Source organism: Nannospalax galili, unplaced genomic scaffold, assembly GCF_000622305.1.
Source record: "Nannospalax galili isolate Female #2095 unplaced genomic scaffold, S.galili_v1.0 scaffold989, whole genome shotgun sequence".
Taxonomy (NCBI): Eukaryota; Metazoa; Chordata; class Mammalia; order Rodentia; family Spalacidae; genus Nannospalax; species Nannospalax galili.
The window spans coordinates 462,178-487,553 of record NW_008359507.1 but is presented as its reverse complement, the minus strand read 5'-3'; the positions used below and the strand labels follow the sequence as shown (position 1 = coordinate 487,553).

The 25,376-nt window shown below is 39.3% G+C and overlaps 1 protein-coding gene across 3 annotated transcripts; it reads left to right on the top strand.

The window, feature by feature from the left end:
• Window positions 1-1,407: 1,407 nt before the first annotated feature.
• Window positions 1,408-24,544, top strand: LOC103725890 (3-alpha-hydroxysteroid dehydrogenase). 3 transcript variants are annotated; one of them, XM_017795638.2, is made up of 10 exons: window positions 1,455-1,543; window positions 3,987-4,136; window positions 5,477-5,644; window positions 6,513-6,629; window positions 8,437-8,514; window positions 8,910-9,032; window positions 10,908-11,017; window positions 11,238-11,403; window positions 22,902-22,984; window positions 23,467-24,544. In XM_017795638.2, the coding sequence occupies exons 2-10, from the start codon at window positions 4,050-4,052 to the stop codon at window positions 23,507-23,509; spliced, it is 975 nt and encodes a 324-aa protein (XP_017651127.1). In that variant the 5' UTR covers window positions 1,455-1,543; window positions 3,987-4,049; the 3' UTR covers window positions 23,510-24,544. The 3 variants fall into 3 exon arrangements, with proteins under 3 accessions (XP_008821456.1, XP_017651127.1, XP_029414587.1); XM_029558727.1 differs by lacking the exon at window positions 3,987-4,136 and adding an exon at window positions 4,217-4,324 and having other exon boundaries at window positions 1,484-1,543; XM_008823234.3 differs by lacking the exon at window positions 3,987-4,136 and having other exon boundaries at window positions 1,408-1,543.
• Window positions 24,545-25,376: the final 832 nt, after the last annotated feature.

Sequence of the window (25,376 nt, the reverse complement as noted above, 5' to 3'; positions counted from 1 at the left end):
GAGAAAATACAGTGATGTGAAGAGGAGACGGTTGCCAGAGCGAAGAGGCAGCCTGTGTAATAGAAGGAAATTTTTGCCAGTCACTCATCTCACAGGAGATAAATATCCAGAACATGTAAGGAACGGAAAAATCAACCATTAAATGAATAAATAATCCAATAAAAATGAGAAACTCAAGAGTGGTTGCTGCATGCATAAAAATGTCCATGGCCATCAAAGAAATGCAAATCAAAAAGAGAGGTTCTGTCTCACACCAATCAGATGGCTGACATCAAGAAAACAAAGAATAACAAAGGCTGTTGAGGAAGGGAGGTGGCAGAGCCCTTATACAGTGCTGCTGGGAACACAGATTGCTTCAGCCCTTATAAATACCAGCGTGGAGAATCTCCAAAAGCTAAAATTACTACATGATCTCACTATATTCCTGGATATATATATAAAAGAATCAGAGTCAGTCTACAGTGTACACCCATGTTTATTATGGGACTATTCACAATAGCTAACATATGGAATCAACCTAGGTGCCAATCAGTGGATGAATAGATTAAAATGTGACATATATGTATATATATATGCACACATATACACACACAAATAGCTTTTTATTCAGCCATAAAGAAGAACCAAATTTTGTTATTTGTACAACAGTGGGTAAAAGTTGGTGAAGGTCATTATGTTGAACATAATAATCCCAACTCAGAAAGGCAAACATCTCATGCATTCTCTTACATGTGATGAAAAAATACAAAATTGTAGAAGGGGAACTTTTTAGGGGACAGTGAGGGGGGAACAGGGATAGTGGGGAGACATAAATATGATCAAAATATACATGTGTGGAAAAGTCATAAGAATATTATTTTGTAGAAAGAAAAAAATGAAGAGATACTTTTTTCATGTCAAAAACAAGTTTGACAGCTGAAGACTTTTGCTAGGCAATATAACAATTCACAATATATGTAGACTGTGAAGAGAGAATTTTCTTCTCAAGAGATTAAAGGTTTCATTTCCACTGTATCAGGCTGGAGAGATGGCTCAGCGTTAAGAACACTGACCTTGCAGAAGACCCAGGTGTGAATCCCAGCACCCACGTGGCAACTAACAGCTGTCTGTAACTCCAGTTCCAGGGAATCTGACAGTCTCTTCTGTCCTCTACAGGCATTGCACAACACAGGTGCGCTTACGAACATGTAGGCAATACACGCATACACATAAAATAAAAATCACAAATAAAATATTAAAAAAACAAAGGTTTCATTTTCTCTGTATATTTATTGAAGAGTTTAGTCTCATGAAAATGTGTAATTCTCTCCTGGGTGGAATACCACTTTAAATGTGCTCCTCCCACAAGCCATTACTCAACATTTGAACAGATATTTAAAACTCTGTTAACATCCTGCTGGCTTTTCATTTTATGCAAACAGAAAGAGTAAAGCTTGTTCAGCTGTGTGAGTGATAAGTTATGGATCCCAGCCTCCTGCATGTGGCACTAAATGATGGTCACTTCATCCCTGCTCTGGGGTTTGGAACAGCTGTGCCTGACAAGGTAACAATTGAATCTTGGGTTTGAGGGTTGATAAGAACATAGCATCAGGATGGATGGAAACTGCTTAGAATTTCCAGGTTTGTGTTCCTGTGAAACTTGTCAGTGTCTTCAGGTTAGAATTTTCCATGTATAATAGGATAGTCATGCTACTGTATATGTGTCTCATCATGTGAACACTACTGTGTCTTCTGGACTTGTTTTATCCTTTTATTTTGTCAGTCTGTCTGGCAGTAGATGGAAGGTAACCTCAAGGTCACTGTTGGTTAAGTCATACCTTTGATTTCTACTGCAAGAGGATTAGTTCCTCTGATTATCTCTGTGATTCAAGAAATCTTTACTCTTTTCAGATTGATATCATCTAGATAAAACATTGTGTTGGAAGTTACTGGAGAGGTTTATGGAAAGTGATGAGGGAGCATCATATTTTTCTGAGGAGTAACTGCTGAATACCACAGAACAAATATTAGATTTGTGCTAAAACGGAATTTATATTTCTTACTTTCATTTTTGAAAGGTTTATGTCAAAGGAAAAGGCAAGATGTATTGGGGCAAACTATACCCTGATGAGGCAAATCTAAATTCTTGGTCCATGTTTGTATACATGGACTTTGAATCAAAATGTTGGGAGGAGGTTCTGTAGCATGAACATGAGCAGATGGATAGACTCTAGACTGGGAAAACATTTCCATCCTAACAACGACTTCAGATTATGCATTGAGTGACAAGGACCAGCACTTCAAGCTTGAATCTCACTTGCTCATAGGAGACACAATAGCGTAGACATCTGGGCCACTTTGATAGGAATTTTTACTTCATAACATGTGCTAGATTGAAAGAGGAAAGGAACATAGATACCACAACTGCAGCTCAGCATCTCTAGGCTGATACAACCCAAAGAAGCACAGGCTGGAATTAAGAGAGACAAAGGGAACGTGCCTAAGAAGGAACATCACAGTGTCTAGACAGACTGACACAGGAAAAACAATTTCTGGAAAACTGTGTGGGGCAGCCTGATGCACTGAGCTAGATTCTTGTATATGGTGGAAGGAGACAACCAATTCTCACAAGTTTTTCTCAGACTTTCAAATGTACACCATGGCGCGTGCGCGCGCGCACACACACACACACACACACACACACACACACAAACACATAAATAAAATTTTTGCAATAGATTTTCATACTATCTTTTCTGTTGGTAAGATAAGAATTATGTCCATGCAGCATTTTAAATAAATAGATTTTTATTATATTCTTCACAAGCTACATCTTTTCCTTAAAATTTTGGAATACACATATGAATTATACATATAGTATAGCTAAATCATTGATTTGTTTTCAATGACAGAACTTATGATAAAGTTAAATTTAAAGAAGCCAACTACTATACTGAACACAAAGGTACTGGAACTGATTTCATGCGACAGATGTGATCTATGCTTTATTCATAGGGATGTTTTCTTTAATAATAGGATCATCACTAATATGTTTTGTTTTGTTTTGGGATAAGTTCTCCCTGTAGCCCCAGTTGGCCTAAAACTCATGTGTAGACCAGGCTGGCCTTGATTTCATAGAGATCTGCCTCCCTCTGAAGCTAAAGATGTGAGCCCACATGCCCTGCACAAGTAGATATTTTTGTGTGGTATTTTTTGGTTTACATAACTTCTTTTTGTTTTACTGTTTCGCGGAGTTATTATTTCACCCTACTTGAATTAAGTATCATTCTTAGTTCCACATAGACAATATAATAATCATCAGCATTTCTATTTTGAAAAAAAACATTTATTTTATTTTTGGTATGTGACAGGGTATGGGTGGACATGTATATGGTGATGCCCACAGAAGCCAGGAGAAGATATCAGATCCTGTGGAGATAGAGTTACAGGCAATAGTGAGCTACCTGGTGTGGGTGCTCAGAACAGAACTCGGATCCTCAAGAAGATCAGGAAGCATTCTAAACCACTGAACCATCTCTTCCAGCCCCATTACTGTTCATTTTATCAGACATTATCTGTTTCATAGTTCATATGACCTGGTTACCTGGCATTATTTTAAAATGCCTTAAATTCATGGAATCTTATTACCAAAACAGATATGGTGTTACGTTATATAACAAAGATAAACAAACCTCAAAATGTTTTTTCTTAGCTCACTGCACTTTACAGTTATTTCTGTGTCAACAATTTGTAAGCCTTTATTATACAATATTGATGAGTTACAGAAATGCTGAAGTTATTATTTTTTTTCTGCTAGGTGTGTCAGGCAGGCCTATGTATCTGTTAATGAGATACAACGTAATTTCTGTGTAATGTATAAATGTAGTGCAGGTCATCAAAATATTGTATAACATGTTATCAGTTTGTATCCAATTATGCTTGCTAAGCTGAGCAGATTCAGCAAATAAAAAATTAGTGCAGTAAGATTCTAACATCTCATTTTATAGACTTCATTAGCAATAGACCTACCAAAAAGAGAAATTGGAAATGACTGCTAAGCACATGTTGTTATGAAAGCAGTGGTGAAATGGTGCATGTACCACTCAACAAAACAAGATGCTTTCTCTGAGTTCTCGTATTTGCAAATCCTGTTTGAGGTAGGTTTTCAGCAGACCTTGAAAACGAGATGTTGGAAATATGTTGTTGACTCTCCCCTATTTTCTGTCCCAAAATCCAGACAGAGCTCTAGGACCTTGACCAAAGTCTGAAGGTTGGGTTTTCTCAGTAGCTGACATTTCATTAAGCATTACCAAGCTGATTTCAACATTTGATGATCTGGGAGCTGGTTAGTTCCTTTGTACCGGTACAGTTATGGTTATTTGATCATCATCTTACAATTTGTTCTACATGAAAGAATATTTTGTTAGCATGCAATGAACTGTTATTAAATGATTACTAGCTACTTGAATTCTTTTGATGTAAACAAAATCTTTTCTATGAACTTAACCTGCTTTAATTTCCTCTGTATTTTTCCTGAAGTCGTGATTGCAGATTGCCTGTTGTATGCTTTGTAGAGATGAAATAAAAATAATAACTTTGGAAAAAAGAGAAGGGCAATAAGACCCACTACCTAGCCTTTGTAATTCATTTGAAAAAAGTAAGTTTCTGAAATTCTTAAAAAAAAAAATAGAACAGCTTCATTCTGTTTCTTTTAACACATACACTTTCTTGTGTGTATGTGTATGTCTGGTCATGTTTATGTGGGTGCATGTGTGTGTGATGGGTGTACATGTACATGTATGCTCCTGTGTGAGGAGGACAGAGATAAACCTTGTATATCTTTCCTCTGATGCTATTTACCTTTCCACCATATTTTCCTTGAAACAGAGTTTCTCATTGGCCTGAAACTTGGCAAGTAGGATAGGTTGGTTTGCCAGCCATCCTGACGGATTGTGTTTGAGATTCCCAGGAAATATCTAGGAAAAGAAAGGAGACCCTACCCTGTTATATACATTCAGGCTTTAAGCCTGGCTCATTGCAATTTTAACATACTGCATCTATATGTGGAAGGAATATTACCTCTAATTCAGCAGCCTTCACAGCACATATTGTTTATTTTACTGGAATTCTTGATTCTCAGCTGCTGAGAGGCTTCAATTCAATCAGACTCTGGGATGAGAGGCTCCTTTTTCTTTCCATGTCCTTGAAGTTTTCCTTCTCTTTCTTTCCTGCTTCAATTAGTCCTATAAATCTTTCCATCAAAACCCTGAATGTGGAGTATTCTTCTGGACTTACAGTGCCAGCAATAACTTAGCGATTGCTCTGGACTGAATGTGTTTCTGGTATGCGCACCTTCTAGTATTGATTGAAAGAGATCCAGGCAAATTGGAATGAGTCCAAGACATAAGAGAGTTGATTCATTGGCAGGACCCTGTTTGTATTTGATATAGATTTCACTACATTGATCTCCAAATACTATTTTTGGTTGCTCCTCTAGGTTCCTAAGAGTGAACTTATCAAGGCCACCAAAATAGCTATAGATGCTGGGTTTCGCCATTTTGATTGTGCTTATTGCTACCAAGTAGAAGAGGAAGTAGGGATGGTCATCAGAAGCAAGATTGCAGATGGCATTGTGAAGAGAGAAGACATATTCTATACTACAAAGGTATCATGAATACAGAATGCTTGTGGGATGTTTAATGTGATTGTACAGAGGTGATGATACATGTTTAGACCAATACCTTTTTTATTAATTATGCTTTTGATACAGTTTTGTTCATGCATATTCATGTATTCAGTCTAGCATAAAAGTAGATAAAGATGATGGCTTGGTCATCATTGGGATGTCAAAATTTATGACTTTAATGTAAATATACCATTCTGAATCTTAGGTCAGTGTGGTTCATCTTGGGATATAGAGCTTGGCAGAACTGTGATCAAATTATAGCCTTTTTATCTGCTGGCTGACTTTCTAAAATTTATTTTTAATGTAAAATTTTTTCCATGTTGGCAGTAAGAAAAATCAATATGAGAGTTCTTTGGGTCTTAAAAAGGTAGTTAAAGTGTATGCAGTTGTATCAGCATATACTAATATGTTCCAATCAGATTTTCTTGGCAGCCTTCAATTATGCACATCAAAAGGATACAAATTCTTCCCTATGTAGCTGAATGAATAAGAGATTTGGACTAAGCTTGCCTTTTACTTTGCAAACTCAAACATAATTCAGATTGTGAACATTATTATCTAGGAAACAATATATCTTAAATACCTTCATTCCATGTTCAGTAGGCAAACTCACAATAACTAAATATATAGTGAAATTTAAGGGATATTGGTCAGGGGTGGAGCCATTGATCACACGTATGATGAAGTTTTTATGTGCAAAATGGATGAAAGGAAACAAAAGAAGTCGAAGGGTTTCCGATATGGTCATTCATTTCTAACCTGTAGAAAAATGTCTGTATTAGATGAAGTAACTGCACAAAATTGAAGAAATTATGAGTTCAGGGCTTCATTTATTTAACTTCTGCAGCTATGGTCCACTTTCCATCGACCTGAATTGGTCCAATCAGCTCTGAAACATTCACTGAAGAAACTTCAATTTGACTATGTTGATCTCTTTTTGATCCATTTTCCAATGCCTTTGCAGGTAAGCAATCTCTCTTTAGAGATGTCAGTATAACCAGCATTTAATAATATTTAAGAATTTTTTCTTGAATGAATGTATGGATTATTATTTTGGTGATTGTGTTTAATAATAATTCTGGATTCACTGCTTATAGAATAATCTTTGAATATTTGATTCCCTGCTTCTAAGAGAAAAGAGCTCAATATTCTTCTGCCTCGCAGGTAAGCAATCTCTCTTTAGAGATGTCAGTATAACCAGCATTTAATAATATTTAAGAATTTTTTCTTGAATGAATGTATGGATTATTATTTTGGTGATTGTGTTTAATAATAATTCTGGATTCACTGCTTATAGAATAATCTTTGAATATTTGATTCCCTGCTTCTAAGAGAAAAGAGCTCAATATTCTTCTGCCTCAAAAAGAAAAAGAAAGAAAGAAAGAAAGAAAGAAAGAAAGAAAGAAAGAAAGAAAAACCATTAGTGGTATACAAGGCATAGTGCTGGTCTTTGTTTTCATGCATATTTGCATATGTGCATTTGTGCGCGCGCGCATGTGTGTGTGTATGTGTGTGTGTATGTGTGTGTGTGTGTGTGCTCACATGCTTATGCATGTAGTGACCAGAGAATAACTTGTGGTATTTTTTTTCTCAGCTGCCATTCACCATTTTATTTATTTTTTTTTGGAGACAAGGTCTCTCACCGGCCTGGGACCCTCCAAGTAGCTGGCTTCCTAGCTAGTGATCCCCAGGGATCTGTTTCTGTTTCCTCAACATTGAGATTATAAACATGAACCACCACAACTGGCTTTTTTTTTTCTGCTGGGTTTTCAATGTAAGTTCTGGGGATCACCTTCAGGTTTTTGAGCATGTAAGTCAAGGAATTTACTGACTGGGCTATCTCGTCAGTCCCTCCTTAGCCTCTGAAGGTGTTTACAGAGCACAGCAATTCCTGTGGTGGTGGAAATCAATAAAATTGCTATATACATGCATCACAATGACGTCCATCATCCCTCATAATTGCTGAAAGTAGATCTGTTGAGTTGGTCCTTGGGGATTTGAGTGTTGTCTCTCTTGATAGCTTCATGACAGAGTTTTTTAGATGATACTTAGTCATTAAAGACTGTATTATGTGGAATTCTGATATGAACAAAATTATTTAGCTAGTTTGTGCACTGAAGGCTATTAAGTACGTGATTGGGAAGACTAAGCCTTTATATTTAAAAAAGTGAGGTACTAAAGTCTTCAGAAATGCTTTCTTTCCTCCATCCCTTGCATCTACATCATGTTTATTTAGCTTTTGAGCATCGTTTCTATTGGTTGGGGCAGTTCAAGATTCATGGGCTGTAAAATTTGCTACCCTGGTTTTCCAACATCCACATTAATATTGAAAAGAAAATCATATTGGTGGCCTGGTTTGATTCTTGTATCAGGAGGGATAAGGAACTGTATTGCCTGAATCATGGACATAATCCGTTATTGCCAGATGTCAAGTCCATGTAATTATTGCCTTTACCAGAAAGAGAGATTTTCCTGTCTCAAATATAGGGGCTGAAAAAGTAACATAAATCATATAGGTCTTATTGGGACCTGGAAAACAGCGTTTACTAAACATAAGAAAGTTGTAAAAGACTAGAGGAAGCCAGTCTCTAAAGGGCAGTCCTTTGTCTTTCCAAATGCAAAATACTTCACAAGTGTCAGTATCTAAAACATTGTCCCACCTACTTAATCATGAAGGCCTAATCAGCTTAGTTCCTACAGTACTTGGCAATGGGACAAAATGTGACAACACGAATTTGATGAAGTCTCTGAAACGACTGTTTCTATTCCAGCCTGGAGATGAACTACTTCCAAGAGATAAACATGGAAAATTGTTGTTTGAAGCAGTGGATCTCTGTGACACATGGGAGGTGAGTCCTTGGATACAGAGGAGGACATTGGGAGAGGGAGATCCCATCTGACCACCTGTGAAAATGGGAGATGCATGGCTTGATCTAGAAATTCGTAACTTTTACAAGGGTTGTTTTGATGGAAGGGTGGGAGGAATTAATTGACAGAAAGTGATAGAAATGGACAGTAATTGAGGATAATGGGGATTACACGTAGTAACGTCACCTGTTTCCTAAAGACAATAGAGGAATTCTTTCTTGCTTTCACAGCTTTTGACCCTGATTTTCTCCATAGATTTTCCTCCTCTAGACAATCAAAGTCAGTAGCTCTATCAGCATTTCTTGAAAGTAGTCCTTTTAATACTACTTCTTAGAACAACTGCACAATTTATCTTTCACAATCTCTTCCTCCCCAGGCCATGGAGAAGTGTAAGGACGCAGGATTAACCAAGTCCATTGGGGTGTCCAACTTCAACCGCAGGCAGCTGGAGATGATCCTGAACAAGCCAGGGCTCAAGTACAAGCCTGTGTGCAACCAGGTGAGCTCTCTCCACCACTTGGCATTTTAATCCTCATTCTAGTTTTTCTATACTACCACCACCTCTCCATTCGTTGTCTAGTCTTGTTCATTTTTTTCCTTATGGGCAGAAGATTCTGAGAGAAGGGTCTGTCTGAGAGAACAAAGTCCCTCCATTGTGGCTTTGCTTGGTATGACAGTGAACACTGGGAATGTCTTAGGGCTATATTTCAAATAAGAAGCAAAGGAGGGAAAGGTAATAGAAGAGGGCAATGGTTATGTCAGACCACAGGAGAGATGCACTTAGTCTACGTCTATGAAGAGACTGGATGAAGGAAGATGCTGTGAAGGGACTGTGTACAGGAAGGAAGATCATGAAAAGACAGACTTGGCAGTAAACAAAGACAGAGTCAAAGTAAAAGACTGATTGTTTGGAAATGGATGTCAGATGCTTGTACCCTTGGCCCTAGCATCTCTGCCTTCATGTGTCTTGGCCATAGTCACAGCTACAGAAAAACTAACTGAAAGCTATAAAATTCATCTAGATTAGCGAGAGATCTTATTTGGTGTGCCGGTCAGTTTTCGTCAAGTTGACACGAACCAGAGGCACTTGAGAAGAGGGGACCTCAATTACCTTTATTGGATTGGGCTATACCGTGTCTATGCGTCATTTTATTAATTAGCAATTGATGTAGAAGGGCCCAGTCCCATATGGGTGGTGCTATCCCTAGGCAGGTGGATCTGGGCCGTATAGGAGGGTACTGAGCAAGCCAGGGGGAACAAGCCAGTAGGCAGCTTCAGCTCCTGCCTCTAGGTTTCTGCCTTGAGTTCCTGCCTGACTTCCCTCAAAGATGAACTAAATCATTGGAGTGTATGATGAAATAAACCTTTTCCTCCCCAACTTGCTTTGGTGAGTGTTTGTTTTTTTTTTTTTTTTTTTTTTTCCAGCACTGTAGTGGAAAGCAAACTAGAACATTGGCTATGGTGAAGTAATGGTGGGCTTTCAGGGAACTTTTAGCAGAACACTTTGAGCTGATCCCATGCCTGACCACAATGGAGTCTACTTCTCCTCCTTGGTTTCTGACATCAAATTGATTATTTAAGCACATCTCTTCAGTACTTAGTTCTGTCATCTAGATTCTCTTTTTTTTTTTTTTTTTTTTTTTTTTTTTTTGTCTTTTTGTCTCCCTGACCTGGAACTTGCTATGTAGACTGGGCTGGCCTCCATCTCATAGGGATTCGCCTATCTCTGCCTCCTGAATGCTGGGACTAAAGGCATGCGCCACCATGCCTGGCTCAAAAAAGCTTTTGATAATGAAAATATTCAGTCTAGGGAGATGGCTCAGTAGGCAAAGTCCTTGCTATGCGAACATGAAGACCTGAGTTCTTATCTACAGCACTCATGTAAAATGCCAAGCATGACTGTGTGTGCCTGTCATTCCAGGAATGGGAGGCAGAGATGGGAGGATCCTGGGAGCTTGCTGGCCAACTGGTCTAGTTAACTGGTGAGCTACAGGTTTAGCGTGAGACTCTGTCTCAAAAAATTGGGTGGAGAGTGATAGAGGAAGACACCCGGCATCAACCTCTAGCCTCTACAAGTGCATCCACAGGATGCACACCCACGTACATGTACACACACATACATAGACCACACACAGAGAATGAAGATGTCCTCCTTCATCAGAGTTGAACTCTCCGATCTCAGAAAATTACAATTTTTACAATTATTCACTTTTCATTTAAATGTCTCATTGCTTTTCCTTAGAATGTCTTGTAAACTTTTTCTCTTTTAGTTAGCATATAATTGTTTAAAAGTTCAAGTTCATTCACTTACGTGCTTCTCTTTCACATGAGAAGTTTGTATAATCTGATCTCTTGTTATCTCATCCACACATAGGTAGAATGCCATCCTTATCTCAACCAGGGCAAACTGCTGGATTACTGCAAGTCAAAAGACATTGTGCTGGTTGCTTATTGCACTCTGGGAAGTTCACGAGATAAAGTATGGTAGGTGACAAGGACAACAGAGTTTAATCAAGTACCAGCGTTGAAACTGTTTTAGTCCTAAAACTATAATTTACATTTTGTGAAGAACCTTCATGATATTGACCCTGCTGGCCCAAAGAAAACAGTTGTATTATCTTCTGTCTGGAGAAGATACTTCTGTTTTGCAAGCCTCCTAACAATGACAGGGAGCTGGGCTTCAGCATTTCTGCTTCCTTTCCAGGGTGGACCAGAGCTCTCCAGTTCTCTTGGATGATCCAGTTCTTTGTGCCATGGCGAAAAAGTACAAGCGAAGTCCAGCTGCGATTGCCCTTCGCTACCAGATTCAGCGTGGGGTTGTGGTCCTGGCCAAGAGTTTTAGTGAAGGGAGGATCAAAGAAAACATGCAGGTACTGAGGGGGCTCTGGACACGGACGCCTACGAACTATCCTTAACACATCCTTTGGTGGGAGTGATTCTCTCCTTCCACCGTGTCGGGCCTGGGGTCTAATTTAGGATTTTAGGCTTGGAGGCAGGAACGTTTACCGATTGAACCCTCTTGCTTCCTTTGGTGGGAGTGATTCTCTCCTTCCACCGTGTCGGGCCTGGGGTCTAACTTAGGATTTTAGGCTTGGAGGCAGGAACGCTTACCGATTGCACCCTCTTGCCGGCCCAGACCCATTTATTATTGTTGATATATGCACAGTACAGGTACATTTCTACTATTGTCTCAAAGTTCTATCATGGCAGTAAGAGAGAAAATGTCTGAGCAGAACTGATAGGACCTCTCTGGGTACTAATATGGTTTCACATTCGTATATTTATTAGCTTTTAATTTCCTCTTTTGTCAAGTGCCTACTTATATCATTTCCCATTCAGATAGGTTGTCTGTATTTTTATTGTAAGCAAGAAACCATTATTATGCCATCAGGCACAGCTGCATGGGCATACATTTCAGGTAGTAGTTTAATAAGAAAATCATTTATTTAGCTCATGATGACAATTTGCCTTGATTATTTCTTCTATTCTGAACTGGGCTTTCTCTCTCTTTTTAAAAATAACTGTGTGTGTGTGTGTGTGTGTGTGTGTGTGTGTGTGTATGAGTGTGTTGTGTATGTGCCATGGTGTGCATATGGAGGTTAGAATACAACTTTTCAGGAGTCAGTTCTCTCCTTCCACTATGGATCCTGGAGACTGAACTCTCTCTGCAATCTGGAAGTTCATCCAGCTTCTGTGGCGAGAGTTTTTACTCACTCAGCCATCTTGCTGGCCTGGACCAGGCTGTCTCATTTCTTTTCTGTCTGTTCTCTCACACATTTGCAGGGTGGGGAGGCTTCTCTGTTGACTGAGCTGCTGTCAGTACTGCTCCAGCTCCTCATGTAATTTTTCATTCTTCAGCCAACTAGCCTAGGTTTCACCTCATTACATGTCATAATTGTAGATGTTGGGTGGAAGATTTTGGAGTCTGTTAACCCTGATTCATCTCTAGTGTCATTTAAGAAATTGTGTGTGGGGTGTGTGTGTGTGTATGTGTGTGTGTGTGTGTGTGTGTGTGTGTGCCTGTGAGATAAGAAGAAGACATCAGAACCCCTGGAGCTGGAGTTTCAGGCAGTTGTGAGCCACCTGATGTAGGTGCTGGGACATGAATTTGGTCTTCTGCACAAGTAGCAAGTGTTTTTAACTACTGAACCATCCCTCCAGCCCCTATAGAAGCTTCTTTTCTTGATTTTTGAGGCAGGGTCTCCCTGTAGCCCCTGCTGTCCTGGAACTCTGTATATAGATCAGAGATGCCCTTGAACTCAGAGATTCACCTGCCTCTGCCTCCCAAATGCTGGGATTAAAGGCATGCACCACCGTACCTGGCTAGAAGCTTCTTAAAATGCATATATGTACAGTATAAAAATAAATGGAGTTATTTGACTGAAGAACAATTCTCCTACCAGGTACCACAGGCTAGCAAATAAACACTTTAATCCCAGGAATGGACTCTCTCTTTTGAAGCTGTTGACTAGGGAGATCCCATAGACTCTCAAACAATACCGGCTCTTATCACTGCTTTTGTTTACCCAGCAACACTTGACGGTAAGATCCTATTGCTGAAGACACTGCCTACATGAGATGTAGAACCAACATAGAGGAAATGAGCTGGTATGTGCTAAGTACAGAGGAATCAAACTGGTTCTGGTCTTGAAAATTTATCCTTACTGGATAGCTTTCACAGTGATGGACAGTTTTATGTGTACTACCAGAAGAGAAAAATAATCATCAGTCTTACTCAACTGTGAGCCCAATAAGCCACAATAACTGGCCTGGCATGATATGTCCACTGGTACAATAGTTATATGAGTGATTGACCACTTTTGGATTTAAGGCCTGCTTTACAAGATGGAGCCCATACCTGGCACTGATGTCAGGGCCAAGAGATGTGGCATTATTCTGATGGGATTGTCTCTATGTGACTTGGTTCTTCTCTCTTGTAGTATTCAATATTCTATATTTTTTTCTTTGTTCTGGGGAAGTTCTGTACTGGACTTATCGGTCTTAAACTCGAAATGCCTTTTCTATCTAGATAACTGGGAAATTTTTGTAATTTTACTATGTTTTCTATATTGTTTTTCTTGTTTTTCTCTTCCTATCCCTGTCATTTGTAGGTTTGGTTCCTGAATGGTGTCCCATTGTACTTGTCAATTCTGTTTGTACATGTTTTCTTTATTCTTATGTGAATGCTCTAATTCATATACTTGGGCTTTAAGTCCTTATATTTTGTCTTCCACATGATCCATTCTGTTGAGTTAAAATTGTTTTTATTATTGATTAATTCATTAATTAGGTATGTGTATGCATATCTGTGGGACTATGCATGCCATGACACACATGTGGAAGTCAGAGGACAACTTGTGGAAGTCAGTTCTCTCCTTTTATCATGTGGGTTCCAGGAATTGAACTCAGTTCATCAGGTGCTTTGACTTTTCTAAGCCACATTTACAGACAAGTGTGAATAAAGATACAGCATTCATCTTTAAGGCCAAGGGTGGACCCAAACTCTGAGAACCATTCCTCCAGTGTCTTGCAGAACTGTGTTCTCCGACCAGGCTTCACTCATTCTTTCATTGAATCAGTATCTAAAGTATGAATTGGAGAATTAGGAGCTAGGATACACCCTTATCTTATCAGAGAATATCGCCCTTTGATCTCTTGACCTAGACTATCACAAACATAATTGCAAACAAATTGGAAACAGTGTTTTGATAGTTAATCATGCACACCCACATTCATTCACTATCTTGGGTAGAGGGCAAGGTGGGGTCCTGAGGGATTACTGTCAGGTACCCAGACCAGAAGAGCAGCAGATAGCTAAGTGAGCTTGTTTACATTATAAACAGTAACTTTTGGGTTGCAAGCTTAGATGAAGTCATTATTGCAGATTATGTCCATACTTGTAAAAGAAGACAATCCCAGATAAAACAAACAAACAAACATTCTCAGCATTCCCTTATGTTAGATGAAAGAAGGATGTCCATCAGGGTAGTTACTGGCAGTGGGCTGGTTAAGTGTGCTGGAGGAATGGTAGGAGTCAGCATGATGTCCTCTTGGGTATTCTCTGGACAGGTGGCACAAGCAGGGCAACACTTTGAGGAGAATGCAAACAAACAATAGCTATTTATAAGGTTGATATTCAGGAGAGGGTCTCTCTTCTGTTGCAAGGTTTTGGTCTTCTGGCCTGGCTTCACCAGGCATGCTGCAATTCAGAGGCCTGCAGGGGCAACCATGGATGCAGAGCCTTGGCTCTGATTAGTGAGAAGAACAGGACCTAACCAGTAGTTGACCCTTAAGGGAATTGCTATAAAACCATGGGTTTTGGTAAAACTTCTTGTGACTTAGATGCTGTGTGCAGGTATTAAGGGGGAAAATTGAGAGGAACAATGAAACAAAACCCCAAATTATAAGTTTGCTTTTCAAAGATTTAGATTAATTCTTAATTCTTCCTTTTTGTTTATCTATTTAGCTTTTGAATAATAAATGAGTTAGCTTAGTTATGGTTTGTCTTTGGTGGTTATAAAGGGACTGCCATGAGAGACATAAAGTCCACAAAGCTGACAAAAAGAGATGAAAGCTTTAGCTACATAAGCAGGACAACTGTTTGTTTTGATTTTTTTTGGGACACCCCCCATTATAGAAAAGCAGTTAATAAATGTCTTTAAACAGCTCAAGCAGATTTATGTGTTTGAGCAGTAGCAAAAATAAAGGCTTTAAAAAGTATCAACACTATGTAGACCAATTTAAAATGACCAAAAGAATTTACATGAGTTACTTCCGTTTGTTAAAGTTCAGTAGAATGAACATCTGGAGGTTTGACTTCTCTCAAGATTATGGGGCCCAAAGATTGGCAATTGGGACAAGATTACATATTTTGTTGAGCTTGTACCTGTGACAATTGAAAAGACTTAAGTAGGTAGTTAGCATGATGATTTCCTTCTGGAGAGGACATGTAATTCTATATGGGGTCAAATGCATTGTATAAAAACAGGAAGAGTTCATCTCTTCTGGTGGTTTGAATGATAATGCCCTCATAAACTCTAAGTATTTGGACATTTTGTGCCCTAGTTGGTGGCACTGTTTTGGGAGATTTTAGGCGGTGTGGACTTGCTGGAAGGTTGCACATCACTGGGGACAGACTTTGAGAGTTGTTAAGACTTGCCAGATTTCCAGTCTCTCTCTGCTTCCCATGCCTGCATAACAGATGGCCAGCCATCTGTTATGTCTTCCCTGCCATTATGAACTCTAGCCCTCTAACCTGTAAACCAAGTGAACCCTTCTTCCTTCTGTGTCCCAAGGGGCCTGGTGTCTCCAAGGGGCAGGGCCTGCTGCAGAGAATCAACTGCAGAGAGTTAGCAGGGAGGTGGGGGTGGGGGTGGGGGCTTCTGGGAGCCATCTTAGGATGGAAGTCGGGAACAGTCCATAGCGTCAGTGTGGAGAGAAAGATGGCCCTGGTGTCTCACCTGTGTGGACATGAGAGGGGGCATTTACCGATCTGGAGCGAGACCGCGGGCCCAAGATGCATGGGTGAAAGTTAATGGAGACTATGGGCGGGCACGGAAATGATCTGGAATGGTGGGCTGAGCCGCGCAGAACTGGGTGCCGTGTCGGGTGTTCATTTCTTTGTGAGTTCCTCCATTTCCCCCCTCCCTACCCAAGATATAAAATGAAAAATTCAGATAAAAATATGATATATGGTTTGTCCAATAGGGCCCTGAGCAAGAGACCCTGGAAAAAGTGAGGGCAGGTCAAACAGAGAGTGGGAAGGGGAAAATTTAGTGGGACACCTTCTATAAGTTTCCTTGGTCATGTAATTTTGTCACAGCAACAGAAAGTAACTAACGCAGAAGTTGATACCAGAGAGTGGACTATTGCTGTGAAGACCCTGACCATGTGGGTTTTGCGGGGAATGTGGAAGACTTTGGAAGTTTGGACTAGAGAAGCAGCTGAATGTTGTAAGCAGAGCTTAATGGGTTGTTCTAGTAGAAGCCTGGAAAAAAGTAGTGCTGAGAGTAAAGTAGTTCCAGAGAGAAATAAGGACTTGCGCAGCAACTGGAACATTTTGGCAAAGAGCCTGGCTGCTGCCTGTCCAGCGCTTGCCTGAGGCTAAGTTGAGAAGTAGTGGACCAAGTTCTTTGGTGGAGGAAATTTCAAGACCCCCTAGTGTAGAATTGGTGGCATGGTTATTAATGGTGAATATTATGGAGATCTACAATAAACAAGAAAAATGGGGCAGAAAGAAATATAGAATGTACAGTTTGGAAAGAAAAAGAGCACTATGTAGTTTAATAATATTGGAGCCAAGGCTTGTGAGCGTCTCTAAATGAGAGTCTCTTTGACAAGATAAGAGCCATTAAAGAGAAGGCTTCAGACTTGCTTCCAATAATAGAAAGAATACTTTCAGGGAAAGACCACACCCAGCTAAACCTTCAGTTTATAAAAGGAAAACGCCACAGAAATTTTCTTCTCCTCAAAAATCACAGCATAGAAAAGCTACTAATGTGGATGAAGCAGGCCAGGGCCCAGGCCAGGCTGGCAGCAGAACTTGGCAGTGTCACTCAAGAGGTTCTGGTTTAGAGGCATGAACGATGCAAGCGTGAAGGGGTCATAGGTTTTTCCTCCAGTTTCAGAGAGCCACAAAGCCTAGGCAGCATGAAGCAAGGGTGTCCATGTATAAAGAAGGCCCTGACAAGCCAAGAGGCCTGTGAAGGTGAAGCCTGTTTGGCAATGAGGACCCCAAAGTGTTGGAGATGTTAGAGCTAAGGAGAGCTGTATGTAAGGAGTGGTACCCATCCAAGAGTGAGATGTATGTTGTATCCACCAAAGCTGGAGGGGCTGAGTCATCTAAGCCCTTTGGAAATAAAGTCTCAAAAGTTGGATATGGAGCTACTGGATTTGGTGCTTGCCCTGCTGGTTTTCAGTCTTGCTTTGGTTGGGAATTTCTTCGCTATGCCCCCATTACCTCCTTTTGGAATAGGAGTGTGTATTCAGTTCCATTGTATATTGGAAGTATGTAATTTGTCTTTTGATTTTACAGGGCATACAGTTAAAAGGTTGCCTTAAGTCTCAGAAAAGACTTCGGACTCTGAATTTTGAACAGTATTGAGACTGGTAAAGATTATGGGGATTTTTGACTAAACATATTTTTCATTTTATATGGTCATGAGACTATTGGGGCCAGGGAGTGGAATGTGGTGGTTCAAAAGAGAATGTCCCCCATAGGCTCCAAGTACTTGGACATTTTATCCCCAGTTTGTGGCAATGTTTCAGGAGGTTTTAGGGGGTGAAGACTTGCTGGAGGAACGTCACTGGGGGCGTTGAGCGTTCTTAAACCTTGTCAGATTTCCAGCTGCTCTAAGCTTTTGCAGCACCTTGACTGACTGGTCTGTTCATAAACCATGTACCAGCTGACACGTTGTTGAGCCAGTGTTCCAAAACCTCCTTGCCAATTATTAGTGAATATGTAATCACTAATAAGTGATATAATCACAATTATAAGTGATATTCATAGGAGATTGCTGCCTTTGATTATGAGCGGCAGTGGACTGGCCTTCATCCACCCATTCCCAGAACCACAGATTGTATTGAGCAGTTTGAAGAATTGTTTTTGAAAGGGCTTGCCAGTCAAAAAATGTTTCATATGTATCCATGATAACACCTATTATTCCCCTAGTAAAATAATGCAGAAGAAGACTTAGTACCAGCATAAGTGCCATTTAAAATATCCACAGGCTTAAGGGCAGCTAATAATTTCCATACACGTAATTGAGGAGAATATAATCTTTATCCTATTCTTACCTGAGGTCAAGGATTAGCTATTCCTCCATCCACCCAAGCCATAAGTCTGCCATTTTTTATATTGTCACTCATGGCTCCAGTTATCTTTTTAAAAATTGAAACTATCTTCAATATAAATTGCAGAAGTATCACTTAAGACCCATCCTGATCTTGTCAGAGAATTCTGAACTTTGATCTCTTGGCCTAGAATATCACACATACCGTTACAAACAGACTTGTCAATTTTCCCACTGTTTTCAGTGAGAAAAATATGTTGCTTTCAGTGCTTTGATATGTTAATCAAGCACACCCACTTCCATTCACTATCTTGGGTAGAGGGCAAGATGGGGTTCTGAGGGATTAAGGTCAGGTGCCCAGATCACAAAAGAAGCAGATGGTGCTGGGCGTGGTGGTGCACACCTTTAATCACAGCACTCAGGAGGCAGAGGCAGGTGGATCTCTGTGAGTTCAAGGCCAGCCTGGTCTACATAGTGAGTTCCAGGACAACTGGGGCTACAGGAGACCCTGTCTCAAGGAGACCCTGTCTCAAAAAGAAAGAAAGAAAGAAAGAAAGAAAGAAAGAAAGAAAGAAAGAAAGAAAGAAAGAAAGAAAGAAAGAAAGAAAAAAAAGAAAGGAAGGAAGCAGATGGTTCAGCGAGCTTATTTACATTATAAACAGTAACTTTTTGGTTGCAAAGTTCAGTGAAAGTCATTAGTTTGGATTATGTCTGTACATCAAATGTCATTCCTACAAGGCTTGTCTGCAAGTCTTTACCCACTAAGCCATCTTGCTTGCTCTGTATTTAGTTTTTAATTTGAATTATTGAGATACTAATTCCCAAAGTTTCAATTTGACTCTATTCGGTCCTTGTACCACTTTGTTGAATGTCTCTCTCATATCTTGTACCTTTTTATTTCCTTCAGTTCTTTGTTTCCATTGTCTTTGGGTTCACTCAGAAGTTTATGTCCTTTTTCATGGTTTTGAGCATTTATAATCATTCTTTTGAATTATGTGGAATTGCATCTACTTCATGCTCATTGGAATGTCTTACTGTGAAATTGCTGATCTTTGGAGGTGTCATGGTGCCTTCATTCTTAATGTTTCTTGTGTTTCTGTGATGAGACTTGTGCGGCTGGAAATTTGTCATTGGTTGGACTGAGGGGGCACCTGTATTCTTTCAGTTGAAGTCTTTTCAATATTCAAGTGGGATTAGATTGTAGTAGGTTGAGATGTTCCTCCATGCTGGACTTAGGGTATAGTTTGGTAGCTAAAGCTTCTGCCAACATCCCCATGACCCTGGATACAGTGCTTAGCAATACTCTGAGACTATAATACTAAGTGCGGAAGCACCCACAATTAATGGATAGGTTCACCATAAAAAGACAACAATAGGGGCTGAAGAGATGGCTCGGCAGTTAAGAACACAGGTTGTTCTTGCAGAAGACCTGGGTTCAATTCCCAGCACCCACATGGCAGCTAACATCTGTCCATGACTCCAGTTCCAGGGGACCCGATGGCCTCTTCTGTCCTCTGCGGGCATTGCACGACACAGGTGCACTTACCTACATGCAGGCAATACAACTCATACACATAAAAAATAAAAATAATAAAGAATATTTTAAAAAGGACATTAGCCAAACACGAGCAATTAACCTCAATTCCAATGATGTTTGGGGAAGAAAGGAAGAGGGATAGCATAGTTTTTACTACAATATTAGTTACCACAGATAGGAACGGAAAGAGAATCGGCAAAGAAGAGTAAGAGTCGTGATTAGTTGTCGAGCTGTAGAGAAAGAAGAGGAAATGTAAGAAGGTGGGAGGGGACAATGCAGCTTCAGCTAAAGGCAGAGTGATGGGAGAAAGAAGTGAAGAAAAGCAATCAGACAACTTAAAATACTCTCAGCACCAGGGAGGCTTAGGCAGGGAGACTCCCGGGCCCAGGTCAACCTGAACCCTGTAGAAGCTGTCATGTAAAAAATGTTTCAAAGGAGAAAGAAAGCAGGGCATTCCCTGCTTAAGGCTGAACACTCTGGAATGGAGTCTTTTTACTGTATTCTTCTTCTTTTTCCTTTCTTAGTTTTTATGTTTCTCTTTCTTTCTTTCTTTCTCTCTCTCTCTCTCTTTCTTTCTTTGTGTGTGCATGAGCATGTGTGTGTGTGTGTGTTCTCTCTCTCTCTCTCTCTCTCTCTCTCTCTCTGTATGTGTGTATTTGTTTGGAGACAGAGTCTTACACTGTAGCCCAGGCTGACTTGGAACTCACCATATATCCTGGGCTGGCCTCAAACTCCCAGCAACCCTAATGACTCTGTCTCCTGAGTGCTAGGATTAGGCTTGAACCACCATGCATCTGTTCTGCTTTATAAAGTTTCCTTCCTTCTTTTTGCTATTGCAACTTCTGTGTTTTTGAATGGTCATCTTCAGAGGTTGTCTTTTCACTCTCCAAACATCCCCAGTTCATTGCTCTGATGTTCTAGCAGTTGGTATGTGGGCCTACCTCCTGAAATTGATTTGAAAGATTCAGATATATTGTTGATGGATTGCCTCCCAAATTTTACCCGTGTTTACATTCTCTTTGTTGTATACTCTCTTGAACAAAGTTCCTATTCTCAAGGTAGTAGAAGTAGGCATAGCTTTCCTCTGCAGTTGAATGATCATCTATTATTTCATGTCTTAGGAATAGGATAGTATTTGAGTACATTAACTTTTACAAGCGTAACAACTCTTCCTTCTAATTTGATCTTTTATTCCACTGCAATTGTTTTTGTCAGTAATAAGGAGCCACAAGTAATGTACAATTTTTAATAGATAACCAAAATTCATACCAACATTTATTAAATTTGATATATGCCTACCTGTCTTTATTGCCATTTTATCATATATTAAGTGCTCATAAGAACATTTCTTCCACATATAATTGACTTATTTTCTTTTAATTTTAATATTTTATTTATTATTTTTATTGGGTATGCATACGTGTATATGATGTTGGGGAGGGGCATGCATGCCACAGTGTGCGTGTGGAGGTCTGAGTACAGCTTTGTGGAGTCTTTTCTTAATTTAAAAAAATTATTTATTTAGTTTATTTTATGTGCATATACTTGAGTGTTTGTGTGTGTACCATGTGCATGCAGGTGACTGTGAGCTGCCATGTAGATGCTGGGAACCAAAGCAAGTGCTTTTAACTGCTGAGCCATCTCTCCAAGTCTTTTCTTACCTTCCCCCTTTCCATGGACTCTGGGGATTGAACTTAGGTCGTCAGGCCTGCATTACAGGTGGCAAGCATCTCTACCCACTGAGCCATTCAACTCACTGCCACCCCCAGTTGATTGATTTTCTCGTTTTGTACTATCTTCATCATGTTGGTAGTTAGCATTGCTGTGTGGAATGGTAAAATTTCTTCCTAATTCATCCAACTGAAAAAATTTTATAGATTCTTCTTTTTCTTCAGATGTATAAATTTCACTTAAAAAGATCTTACGGGGCTGGAGAGATGACTCAGTGGTTAGGAGCACTTGCTGCTCAGTCATGAGGACCAGAGTTCAAATCCCAGCACCCACATTACGTGGCTCACAAATGCCTGTAATCCCAGCTCCAAGGAATCTGATGCTTTTCTAGAATCTATGGGCACCCATAAGGACCTATGCACACGGGCACATACACACACAAACATAAATAAAATTTAAAAGTTTTTTTACCCTTTGTGACTGTTATTAGTTTATATATAAAACTTAAAATCGTCCTTCAACTCCACCAAAGCATATATTTTTGAAAGTTTGCTTCATATTACATTGGAACTGTTGATTATTTTGGAGAGAACTACGTTTGACAGCACTCGTTGCTCATAATCCATGATTGTGACATGAATTTCCAACTTAGGTGGAATTTTAAAACTTTCTCCATTGTAACATTTGTATATGTTTTATTAGATTTATATGGAGAAGACTGCGAATTTTGATTTTTAAAAAAATAACTTTTCCTTTTGTATTTGGGTTACAAATACAAAGGATTTACAAATATACAGGACAATTAAAAAAAACAGTACATTTTACCTTTAGTTGCTTAGTCAGCTGTTATGTTACTGATTTCTTTATCCTCCTCCTCACACAGTTTAGAGTATCACTACAGATTTATAAAACATTAGCTTGAATGTGTTAGTACTTATGATCATTTTGATGTTTAAACTATCCTTAATTTAGATAAGATCTTTTGAAGCCAGTTCCTATAATCTTTGATGAGAACTTCATTAGTATACGAAAATTTCTAAGTTAAATGATACAGTTTTGTTCTTCTGTTTCCTAATGGCATATAGTAGCTCCTGTCCATGCGTCTTGATTTCTTTCTAGTTGTCTAAGCCTATAACCCTATAATGCTTGGGTAATAACAGCTCCTTTCTTCTCCTATTTCTTGTAAGATCTCCTTGGTTTTTAGTTGTGTGATTCCAATCTGTGGCATGAAAGCATGGATTTTCTTTTTTCCCAGTTGGCATTGTAGTTTAAATATTACCTCTGTACCACTTTGCTCAACTAGCTTGGATTGTCTACCTTGTCGATACACAATATAAAAGTAAAAAAAAATTCTCTGTTTCTGTGATAGGTGTTTGATTTCCAGTTGACTTCAGAGGACATGAAAGTCCTAGATGGACTGAACAGAAATCTAAGATATAATTCTGCAGATTAGTAAGTAATACATAAATTCAATTTATTTTCTGAGCAGGAATGTAATGTGTTGAAAAGTTACTCCAACATGCAGAAGACAGAGGCCAATATGAGTTAGGAGATTTAGGGATGGGGGACTTTGGGCATTCTCTTTAGAGTTCTGTTCCCTGGGTGGAACCAGGTAGAGGCAGGAGTATCAGAAGTCCAAGATCATTTTCAGCTACATAGTACATTTAAGGCCAGCCTGGGATATATGAGACCCTGTCTAAAAAGAAAAGAAAAGAAAAGAGAGCTTTTCCATTTAAAAATTTAGCATGTTAAGTACCTAAATGCTGCATTTGGATTGATGAATTAATAAAAAGAAAGTGAGCTTGCTAGCAGTGACCCATATGCCTTGAACTACCCTTTGGTACAGACCAACCATTGGACTTATCCTTTTTTGAAACAAGGAAGAATTCATTTATTTATATAACACATTCTTTTTTCTTTCTTTCTAATTTTAGTTTTGGTGGACACCCAAACCATCCATTTTCTGATGACTATTAACACGGAGGCCTTTGTCACAGTTCCTACCTGAAGTCCTGCTTATGCATTCTGATAAGGGGATGTCTTGAATGCTGGTGTTTGGACACATCACTTCTCACCAGACCACTGTTTGCCAGTTCAGTCATCTGTACATAAATAAGTTCATAGGCCTTCAAGGGAAATTATAGTTTTGTCACATTCTGGAAATCAATATAAAACTTGCCATGCATGGTGGCTCATGCCTGTAGTCCCAGCACTTGGGAGGCAGAGGCAGGCGTATCTCTGTGAGTTCAAGGCCAGCCTGGTCTACATAGTGAGTTCCAGGACAGCTGGGAGCTACAGGGAGACCCTGTTTCAAAAAGGTAAAAAAAAAATTGTTTACTCTAAAGATTCTTACCTATTACTAGCTTTTTGACTTCAGTGTTTTGTTCCCTCCTGATTCTTTAGGACACAAATCTGATTTGTCTAAAAGTCTTGGGCAGGAGGTAGGAGATGAAGACAGTCATTTAACACAAGTTTTTTTAGGTAGGAATGGGAAGAGTTTTCATCATTTAGGGAATTAATAGTGAGAAGACATTTATCAGTGTTCCTCAAACCCTTTAAGGAAGAAGAAAGCACACAGCAATTATTTCATGCTTCTTAGTCTAGAAGGCGAGGCATATGTGGGAGGGTGGTCAACAGTAGCAGGACATCCTGTACCAGTTCAAGGATTAGAGCTCCTGGAAACTGGAGAGTAAGTTCTTGTGGGAAGGTTGGGAAGGAAGTGAGAAGGGAACCAGCTTAAACGAATCGTGGTGACTCAGATGTGGGAAAATTGAGGAGGGGAGAGCCAAACACGTTTCTGCTTGAGAAATACTATTGTCTTTTAAAATCATTATATATTACAGATAGAGAACTCTCTCATATTTTACCCAATATGGAAAGTTAGACAATATATGCGTTTTCAATGCATGCTTTATTGGGGCTATAGTGGGGCAACAACAGCCACCACTTCCAATGAATATACAGTCCATATTCACCATTTTTTATACTTAAAAATAAATTTGTGAAAATTGATCTTCTTATGAGTTTTATATAAAAATAAGTCAGACATAAAATACAAAGTATCCCCAAATTATTAAATTGTGTTTTCAAATTAGTATTAAAAGGATATATAATATACTTGATAAGACAAACTCTTTAAGATTTCAAAAAGCATTTGAAAATACTGTATTTGAATCAGAGTACTTTAAATATTATCATTCAGGAATATCTTTTGCAAAAAGAATATCATTAAGAAATCAGAGGGAAATTTACAGTATTATAAAGAACCAGGGGAATGTGGAGGTAAGATAACAAGATAGTGCAATTACTACGTTTTAAGGACACAGCTGGATTTCTATAGCCCATTAACAAATAGCTTGAATAAGATTATTTTTGGTACAGGGTCTCACCATGTAGACCAGGATGGCCTCAAACTCAAAGAGATCCACCTATCTCTGTGTCTTGAGTGCCGAAATTAAAGGCAAGTGCCGCTACACTTAGCTCTTCGTAAACTCTTAATGAAAGATGAAAAAATGACCACAAATCAATATACTTTCAGCTGTCAATTCATAAATCTAAGGAGGGGCTGGAGAGATGGCTCAGCAGTTAAGAATATTGGCTGTTCTTGGAGAAGACCCAGGTTTGAATCCCAGCACCCACACGGCAGATAACAACTGTCCGTAATGTAACTCCAGTTCCAGGGGATCCAACAGCCTCTTCGGTCCTCTGAGGGCATTGCACAACATGGGTGCACTTACCTACATACAGGCATAACACTCATACATTAAAAAAAATCTAAGGAAATATGACTAACACTCATGGAAATGCTATGAAATTGATAAAGATAAGACAATGAAATTATCAT

Excerpts from the sequence above, each read along its gene's own strand:
- LOC103725890 (XM_017795638.2), top strand. The coding sequence starts at position 4,050 with ATGAAAGCAGTGGTGAAATGGTGCATGTACCACTCAACAAAACAAGAT. Across the intron at positions 8,515-8,909 it reads ATCTCTGTGACACATGGGAG|GCCATGGAGAAGTGTAAGGA; the intron begins GTGAGTCCTTGG and ends CTTCCTCCCCAG. Across the intron at positions 11,018-11,237 it reads AGTTCACGAGATAAAGTATG|GGTGGACCAGAGCTCTCCAG; the intron begins GTAGGTGACAAG and ends CTTCCTTTCCAG.